This window comes from Penaeus japonicus, unplaced genomic scaffold (assembly GCF_977035675.1).
Source record: "Penaeus japonicus unplaced genomic scaffold, GWHDUDI00000001_assembly GWHDUDI00000006, whole genome shotgun sequence".
In the NCBI taxonomy this organism is placed as follows: domain Eukaryota; kingdom Metazoa; phylum Arthropoda; class Malacostraca; order Decapoda; family Penaeidae; genus Penaeus; species Penaeus japonicus.
Window position 1 is genome coordinate 48,626,085 of NW_028234408.1, and position 10,000 is coordinate 48,636,084.

A 10,000-nucleotide genomic window follows, 5' to 3' on the forward strand; every position below is an offset into this window, starting at 1 on the left:
TTTTTTTCATCCTTCATGTTTTTTTTCCATTCTCTTTCTCTCTCTCTCTCTCTTTCTTTCTCTTTCACTCATAATCTTTTGTTCCTCTCTTCCGCGTGAACGTCCGGCCAGGCCACCGCGACACCTGGTTTCCGCCGCCGTGACAGGTGTTAGTTTATGTTTCAGGCGACATCACGAGGGGGAGAGAGGAGGGGAGGAGGAGGAGGGGAAGGGGGAGGGAACGGAAGAAGATGGCAGAAGAGAGAGACAGGAGGCAGGGGGAGGGGGGTGAAGGGGGGAGGGAGGAGGGAGGGGAGTTGGTCTGATCTAGAGGCTGCACTTATCCCGTGAGATGCCCTCTGCCTCCCCTCACCCTCTCTGTCTCTTGTCTATTGTTTCTCTGTCTCCCTCTGCCCCTCTCTCCTCCCCTTCTCCCCTCCTCCCTTCCCCCCTCTCCACCCCCCTCTGTGACACAAGGTGAGCAGCGGGTACAGCCAGTACGTGGAAAACACATGTCTTTGCATATATTACCCACCGTGACGTCACGACTCGCGTTTTGTGGCACGGGTCATGTAGACACGGGAAGTGCCTGTCACACATCGAGGTTTAAAAGAGAGGGGGAAGGGGTAAAGGGGTGGGGTGGGGTGGGTGGGGGGGGGTGATCGGGCATGTCTGTAAGGTGGCGCGAGACAAGGAGGCTTGGCACGCATCGAAGGGGAAGGGGCACGGCGTTGTCCAAGATGATGGAGGGGGGCAAGGAAGGAGGAGGAGGGGCGAAGGGAGGGAGAAAAGACCCACAGAAACAAGGGATTAAGGATGAATACTTCCACGTCGGACACGCGCGCGCCCCCGCACCAGGGCATCTCCCCCCCCCCCCTCGAGGTAATCCTTTCCTGCTGCCGTCGTGGTCGCCCCGTGTGAGAGACGTGGGGATTATTATCGTTTTTTATTCCTCAACGGCCGGAAGCAATGCTGACGGTATTATTACGTGCCTCTCTCTCTCTCTCTTCTGGAGCAGTTCTCTGTATGTATGGGCAGGGTATTTGGAGGGGGGTGGGGTGGGGTGGGGGGAGCACCGTGAGTGAGGGTAAGGAAGGATAGAGGAGGAGGAGGAGCAGGAGGAAGAGGAGGAGGAGGAGGAGGAGGAGGAGGACGAGGACAAGAAAAAAAAGGGGGGGAAGGGGGGTCATGGCGGTACGAGTAGGTGAATATTTATGGCGTACCCTTATCTTCTACAGAGTAGATACGACGGACTGATAACGTCTATTTCTTCATTAATGTTATCGCGAGTAACCAATTGTAATTAAAGTGGCTTATATGAAAGTAAAGATAACGGTTGTAATCTATTTTAAGCTGCGGGGGCTTAGAACTTCTCTCTTTGATCAGAGTGAATATTGATCTTCTGTAGAAACCTTAACGATCTAGAAATCGTACAAGTGAATCCAAACTATTATTTCACAGCATTGGGTGGACTTTTTTTTCCCCCTCTCTCTCCCTCCTTGTATTGCCTCCAATGGGGAAATGAATTAATTTCCTAGTGTAGATGTTCTTAATTAAATTAATATCAAGTTTCTGTTGAAGATACAGGTTCTGATTTTTATTTCTCTCTCTCCTTCCTACAGGCCAAGCTTCTGGAATCTTCTCACCACTGGATGGGAACCTCAATGGCGGGTGAGTACACGTCGGTGCTTGTGTGACGTCATCATTCTAGTTCGCCGTCGGTGCAGGTTAAAGTAGTAACGTAACGTGTGTGTGTATATATATAAACATTGGCACATCGAGCACGTCCCGTTTTCTCTGTATTCATTCCAGGCCTCATCTGATTGGTGGTAGTTTCCGATAGAATTGTATTTCCTAATACGATATTCCTTCGAAACGAGGCCATTAGAGTTGAGTTGTGTGTATGGGCGGAGCTTAGTGTGCTCGTTTTCATTTTCTTGAGACAATTAAATCAACTTGGAATTTAGTGCATATTAATGATTTCCAATAATGAAGTTTAATGGATTAAATGCCTCTGGAGGTATAGAATTCTGACGTCACGGAGTTACGGAATATAGGATTTGTGCTCAACAAAAATGCTCGAGGAATTTCTTAGCTATCCATTTTTTTTTCTTTCTTTCTTTCAAAGTTACATTCGTTTCTTTTTTTCGTCCTTTGTTGTTGTTGTTTTTTATCGTAGAAAGTTTAATCGAGCGGTTTTTGATGAGCACGTGTATTCCAAATCTTTTTTTTTTTTATTGCATTGTTTTCTTATCCTATTTACCTCTCTGACATGTCTTTGTTCAGATTTCTTGATTTGTTTTTGTTTAGACTGATTATCAATTTGGTTTGAATCCCTTTTTTCCCCTTTTTGTTTATTTTTACACTTACCATCCCCCTAATACTTACTGTAGCTCTTAGTTGGTTGAATACACACTTCGGAAAAGTATCTTGATTGTGGTTCTTAGTTTGGGCGTAGTAGAAGGCACATTGCGTATTACAAAAGGCATATGACATAGTACAAACACTTCGTCAGATATTTTGGTTGCGTCACACCGAAGGACTTAAGGAAATTGATAAGGAAGGAAATTGAAAAAAAAAAGTGATTTAAGAATATCGGTTTTGTAAATAGACAGTATTATAAATAAACGAAAATACTACCTTTTGTTGTTGATTGTGGCGTTTAAAAAGTTTAAAAAGAAAATGCATTTGGAATTCCCGTCTTCATCACTTGAGACCCGGCGCGGGTTAGTCGCCTCGAGAAAGGGTCCTTGGTGTGGGTTGTTAAGCAAGCCAACACGAGTTTCATTTGTCGATTAAGTATTGAATGGCTTAATGTTGGTCATAATTCTTGTCGACGAGGCTTTATCTCTCATTTTATTTATTTTTTTTCTATTTTTTATTTTTTTTATTTTTATTTTTAGCATTCGCCTCTCGATTTTGGAGTTGCGGCGTTGTGCTCCCTAATGACTAATCCATCTTGAGCACTTGACCTCTTCAAGTGGTGTCTGTGAATTCCAACCCGTATATTGTAAACAAAGATGTTCATTATGACCTAAATTGTTTATGCGTCCACTTCACGCTTCTATATAAGTAAAAAAAAAATTCTTCCCTCCTGTACGACCTTTTTCACGGAGGGTTTTTCACTGCCTATTAACACATAAATATGTAACCGAACAAAAAAGAAATGTTTGTAGATGAATGAGAAGCCTTTTGATTTGTCGTACGCCATAGTCCTGAGAGACCTAACTTATAAAGTATGTAAGTAGTTGATAGTGCCAATAGAATATGCAAAAGACAACAGCAAAAGATGAATTAAAGTTTCGTCCCTTATATCGATGGCGATAGAATATGTATCAAAGTTGTTGTTTCTTGTGCGTAGAAAGTCGTACGCAACTTAGGGTTTTGCTTAATGTATACAATAGCTAAAACAAGAAGGTGTTGAGTACGCTGTGTTGGAAGTATACAAGAGTGGGTGGTAGGGTGGTGTGTGGGCGTATTCCATTGTTTTTAGCATAGTTGAATATAACTGTCAGTTGTGTAGGGTGTAGTCTGCACACGCTCTCTGGGTTTGAATGGAGGGAAGAGAGAGGCGCATATATCGATATCTGTAATACGCTTTATTGTATTAATGATGCTGGATTTAATGATGCACAGTCTTCGATCCAATAGTACATGCTTTATTTAGCCTGTGTGCTAAGTTTTTCATCTGTACCATTTTCTATCATGGACAAGCCTTGCATATTGTATTTTTTTTATCTTTTTTTTTATCTCATATCCAGGAATTATTATTGTTGTTGCTTTTTTCCCCCTTTTCGGACAGGAGAGATGACTTCCGTTTCTGTTGTGTGTGTTTATTCGTGTGTGCGTGCGTGTGTGTGTGTGTGTTTGAGTGCCTGTGTGTGCGCCGGTGAACTGATAATATCCGAACATTAGGATATTGTGGCTTATGTCGCCCATGCGTAAGGGTGATTATCGGGTGCGCGGTTTCCCTGATATATATTTATGGATTAAATTGATAAGTTTTCCAGGCAATTGTTGTAGGTTATAGCATGATGCGATGAGAGGAGTTGTTGAAATGACGGGGAAATTTCCCATTTATTTCTTTGATTTAAGCAGGCTGAGCGAAACAATGCATAACAGGTTTAGGGCGGATTTCGTCTCGATAAATTCGGCCGAGTCGATTTCATCGTTCCGATTTATTAGTTGATCGATTATTTCGAAGCCGAAGCCGATGCCGCTGCAACGGCCTTGATAATCCGGCCGCTCCATGCAGACGCAGGGCGACGTCCGAAGCCCCCGGTATCCGGCGCGTCCGGTTAAAGTGATCCCTTAAGCACAGCCTCTTACAATAACCGGCCGTGTTCATGATCGCATGAGCACAGGATGCCTCGGGTTGCGCAAATGCTGCCGTAACGATGGGTCGTTCCCTACCGGAGGATGTAATAACCAATGTTCTAATTGATGTAGATTAGGGGGGAGGGGGGAGGGGGTTGGGGGAGCGAGAGAGAGAGCGAGAGCAAGGGAAGGGGATACTAAGCAAAGTGGAATTATCTGAAGGTCATCTCTGCGTTTGCTCTCTCTCATTCTCTCTCTCTCTCTCTCTCTCTCTTTCTCTCTCTCTCTCTTTCTCTCTCTCTCTCTCTCTCTCTCTCTCTCTCTCTCTCTCTCTCTCTCTCTCTCTCCCTCACTCACACACACACACACACACACACACACACACACACACACACACACACACACACACACACACACACACACACACACACACACACACACATACGCACGCGCACACACACACACACACACACACGCAGACAGACAGACGGAAAGAAATAGAGAACAGGAGAGAGCGAATACACAGGACGGATAACTCGGCTCCCAAGGGAAAAGGGAAGGGCTAAGGGGTGGGAGGGGGGGTCAGGGGGAAGGGAGGGAGGAAAGGGAGATCCTCGGAAGGGGTCGGGGGTAGGGGGTAAGGGGTAGGGGGAGGGGTGAGAGAGTAGGTCCCACGCCCCATGATTAGTCATTGTTATTGTTTAATAGATTTTACATTTTTAATATTTATTAGGGGTTTGTGGATCCTGATTAATGAGTTTTTTTTTTCTTTCAAGGTAACTGATGAATCTTGATTAGGGAGGAGTCATTAATAATTGTCGATGAAAAATTGTCTTCATAACCAATGACAGTGACAGAGGGCAGAGTTTGAATATTACAGATGGCACGTATCATGGCCGGTCTTTGAGGAATGCCGGGGTTCCTTCGCTGCTCGTGCGATGTCTGGGGTTCATCCTGGTTCTAGGGGTAGGGGTAAGGGTAGGGGTAGGGGGAGATGGATTAGGGGTAGGGTAGGGGGGCTGGATTGGGGGTAGAGGGGCTGGATTGGGGGTAGAGGGGCTGGATTAGGGGTAGGGAGGGCTGGATTGGGGGTAGGGGGTAAGAGGTGCTGGATTGGGGGTAGAGGGTAAGGGGGGCTGGATTGGGGGTAGAGGGTAAGGGGGGCTGGATTGATGGTAGGGAGGGCTGGATTGGGGGTAGGGAGGGCTGGATTAGGGGTAGGGAGGGCTGGATTGGGGGTAGGGGGTAGGGGGTAGAGGGTGAGGATGGGAATGGAGAAGGGTTCGCTTGTGTAAATTTTATTTGACTGTCTTTGATTAATAAAAAGAACCGCGTATATTTTTTTTCTTTCGCCGTTTTCTCCTTTTGTGTTATCACCCCATCTATATAATTCATTAATTTGGGTGTCTCTTGGTTAAATTTAGTTTGGATATCTTTGGGTAGATTTTAATTAGATGTTTTACCTTTTCTTCTTTTTTTCTTTTTTCTTTTTTGTCTCCGTCTTTTCTTCCTACTCCAGTCATCTTCCATCAATGTATTCTTCGATATTCCTCCTCCTGTCACCATTTTCCAAGGCGCCCCTGTCCCCGTCTTGTTCCTTGGCCTCGTTCACCTTCCGCTATATTGTCCCATCTTCATCGAGGAACCATCTGTCTCTGGCGTTATTTCACCTCCCCGAAACCCTTGAGGCGCCCCCCTCCCCCCCACTCCCCGTGCGCGTCCCCGCCCCCGCCCCCAACATTTTACAGCTTTATTACTCGTCATCTATCTGTTTCTCACTCCGTCCTACTGATACAGTGCTGCCATTCATCTTTTGTGTCATTGGCTGATTTTCCGTACAAGGAGTAGTAGGTACGCTGCCTTTTTTTTCTTTCTTTTTTCCTTTCTTTTCTTCTTTTGTTTCCACTTCCTATCCTTTTGAAGTTTCGAAATAAATTTGAATCGACCATCTGTCTCTTTCACCCCCCCCCCCTCCCTCCCTCCTCCCTTGTCATTCTGCGTGCTCTCCGCCTGTTTTCGCTTCCATTCTCCTGAACTGCAGCGAGCCATTCTCCCTGCTGATCGGCCCATGCTCCCCACCCCATCACTTGCCTAAGGTGTGCACACTCAGCATGTGTGGGTACAAGCACGGGCTGGATGTACGCTAGCTCTGCAGTCTAATTATTGTTATTGCCTTGGTTGAACCAGGGAACACGGCCGGCTGGATTACATTAAGTTGTTATATCAAGTGTAACTCTGTTCGCTAACTTGAGATGGTTTAACTTGTCCAAGACAATTATCAGACGCATAATAATGTAATAAGCATTATGGAATACGTCCGGTTATTGTTTTACGGGCGGCGCGGTGCGGTTCGGCGCAGATCATGCGCGGGGAAAACCGGTCGTGTGTCGTGTCGTCAGATGAGCCAGAGGGAGTTCGGACACGGTCGTGAATCATGTTAAACTAGGTCGTTATACCTCGGTCGTTGCAGACGTAAATAAGTTTGTCGTTAATAAGATCATCACGGGTTCGTTAGCGCAAACGTTGGCGGGTGGAGAGGGGGGGAGGGGGGAGGGGTTGGAAATGGAAAGGGGGGAGGGGGGCGGTTGCAGTGGTCGAAGCTGCGAACGAGACAGTGAATCGGCGCGGTTCGAGCACCCGCTAACACTATTATATTGCTAATGATTCCTTTGTCGCGAACAATGAGCCAGGAAGAATGAAAGATGATAGCGGTGCGATGAAACCTTAATAAATTACCTCTTATTGTCTATGTTTGAAGGAGATTAAAATGGTCGGATTTAGATAAAGTGATGGAAACGAGGCCTGAGGAAAGCGAGAGACGGAGAAAGGAAATCAAGAAGGCAGGCAGACAGACAGACACAGACAGACAGACAGGCAGGCAGGCAGACAGACAGACAGACAGGCAGGCAGGCAGGCAGGCAGACGGACGGACGGCGTTTGATGACGTCGGCAGCATCGCCTTCGTGACCCGACGTGAAGAAAGGTGGCGACTTCCACACTGTGCGGCCTGCGCGAAGGACGCGCATCTCCCTGAGAAGAAACAAACGTTAAAATGTCATTCCGATGAAGAAGATGTATCACACTGAAGCGAGCGAGATTATATAGGCTGAGCCGTTTCTGCAAGTTGCAGCGGAGTGCAGTTTCCATTTTGAAGCTTGGCTAAGGACTGAATTGAAATAGCAGTTAATGACGACGTCCAGCAGAGCACTTGGCGATGCAGCGTGCGGTGTAGTGCAGTAAAGATTTAATTAACAGCCTTACCGAAACCCCGGCTTAAACGCCCTACTAACGTTGGCCAGAGTAGCTTGGGGGAATACAGATGTGGCACTTGTTCTAGGGAAACTCCTTTTTGGGGGCGGACAATTAGCTAAAGGTTTTTGCATTACGATGGTGGCCGGAGGCATTGGGGAGCGGGGAGAGAGAGAGAGAGAGAGAGAGAGAGAGAGAGAGAGAGAGAGAGAGAGAGAGAGAGAGAGAGAGAGAGAGAGAGAGAGATTGAATGAAGCTGTTATATGGACCCGTGGTAGAGAAGAAGACGGAAGTTCCTCCCCCCCCCCCCCCTCCCTCTCTCTCTCTCTCTCGCTCTCCGCTTCCCCCCTCTCCCAACCATACCTTAGCTACCGGCCTCGCCTTCTTCCCCCGTCCCAAAAAGCATACGCTTAACACGTTTATAAAACTCGTAATAGTTAGAATAAGGGGGAAATTACCGAGAATTTTGCCTTTCCGGCGCGGGCGGGCATGATTAGGGCGCACGAATATTTAATATCTTCATACGGGCAGGTGGCTCCGTCAGGGAGGCCGGAATACATTAAGGCGAGGCATTGTTACGGAGGAATATTGGTCAGCCTTATCGGATACGATGGGAGGAAGGGTGTGTACTGAGGGTCAGGGAGGAGGAGGAGGAGGAAGTAGAAGAGGAGGAAGAAGAGGAAGATGATGATGAAGATGATGAAGATGATGAAGAAGAGGAGGAGGAGGAGGAGGAGGAGGAGGAGGAGGAGGAGGAGGAGGAGGAGGAGGAGGGAGGGAGGGTGAACGCTAGATGAGGGAGGGGAGGAAAAAAAAAAAGATATTTAGGTGTATTATCAGTCACGACCATGACATCAGGGAAAGGGGAAGACACCGCTGTAAGAGGGAGGAAAATTAAGAGCGAGAGAAATGCAAATCAGTCGAAGGAGGGAAGGAAGGAAAGAAGGAAGGAATGTTGGGGGAGGTGAGGTTGGTCGGGGAGGGAGGGAGGGAGGGAGGGGAGGGCAAAAGGGTGCTACTTTATCGCGGAATGTTATTGTCTGGTGGAATGTTATTGTTTTGTGTCATAACTGCAATAAAAAGCGGTTGATTCAGCAGTGTGAGAACAGTCCCTCACTCTCACCCCGAGTCGACGGTGTGTACGAAGTCGTAAGTCGCTCAAGTCTTGTTGTGGGATTGGAGTCTTTGTTCTCATAATCAAGGATAGTCGTAAAAGTCTTATCGCATTGTGCTTAAGAGCGTTATATTATAATGGAAAATGATAACCTATCGTGGCATATCAACATGGCAGAGTTACACAATGGCTGCCAGTCACGTGACAAGGTGTCTAAGCATCAGGTAACGGAGCAAGCCAAGAGCGACCTTAAGTCTAAGTGCTCGTAAGGGTTACTTCGCCGTGCAATCGCGCCGGCAAGTGCAGCGTGTTATGCCCATAGGAAATTTCGGGAGCCAGAGACGGAGGGTCGGCCGTGGTAGTGGTAGTTGCTGTTGAGAACGTGAAATATTCATAATTTATATATTGCTTAACTTGAACTGCACACGTAGATACACGCTTATGAATACCAGCGGATGCGACTGTAGGAATTACAACACTAACTTTCCTCAGAATTGTGAACAGATAACATGTGGAGGACGGCAGCGGCTGCACTGGTGTTAAATGCCCCCCTCCCCCCCACACCATCTCTTCCACCCCCCACCCCACCCCACCCCACCCCTTTTCCCTCCTGACTGGTAAGCCGCACTCTAGGCATGCTAGACGGGACTCAACATAGATGCATAGAGCGGCATTAAATGCTCATTCGCATTGCTTGTATCCTGCGATGAAGGTGAACATATATGGAGTTCCCTTCCATCTATCAGTACTTGTTCTTTTCGGTGTGTGTGCTCCGAAGACTCATTTTTATAGATACTATTGTCCATATTACAGATACGCTTTTTTTATTAGCTGCGTGACGGGAACATGACGGGTAGCAGCAACAACAGAAACGAATTAGACGAGCCATTAAGCTGTGAATAGAATGAAGAAAAGGAATAAGAAAACCTCACTGAGTGGCCGACGCCGCGTCCGCCGCCGCCACCACCTCCACCTCCTCCACCTCCACCACCTCCACCACCGAGTCCCTGGTCATTTGTATTGTTCAGAGAGATCCATTCAAGTTTGCAATTTCAAGTCATTTATTCCTTTCAGTGCGTCTATTATTATATAACCATTACACCTGATATGAATAGATGAGTGTGAGAGGGACGGCTGCAATGCCTTATCAAAAATATTAATCTCTTTAAGCCCCCCTCCCGGAGGCACTGTCATCATTATCATCATTATGCCATTGGTCTCATCATAATTCCAATGCCTTTTACTGTATAGAAGTCGTCATCGTCGTCGCTTTTCGCCCCATTGTCATTTCCGCGGCTTTGTCCCCCGGGCGGCACAAGTCCAGCATGGGGTCGTCCTTAT

At 47.0% G+C, this 10,000-nt stretch overlaps 1 protein-coding gene across 9 annotated transcripts in view; it reads left to right on the forward strand.

Moving 5' to 3' along the window:
• The window catches only part of LOC122264174 (uncharacterized), a 373,495-nt gene that overhangs the window by 273,967 nt on the left and 89,528 nt on the right, over positions 1–10,000 (forward strand). For all 9 annotated transcript variants that reach the window (XM_043032934.2, XM_043032943.2, XM_043032954.2 and 6 more), the window contains one exon: positions 1,602–1,650. In XM_043032934.2, the coding sequence (XP_042888868.2) occupies positions 1,602–1,650 (49 nt within the window). The remainder of the gene's footprint in view (positions 1–1,601; positions 1,651–10,000) is intronic.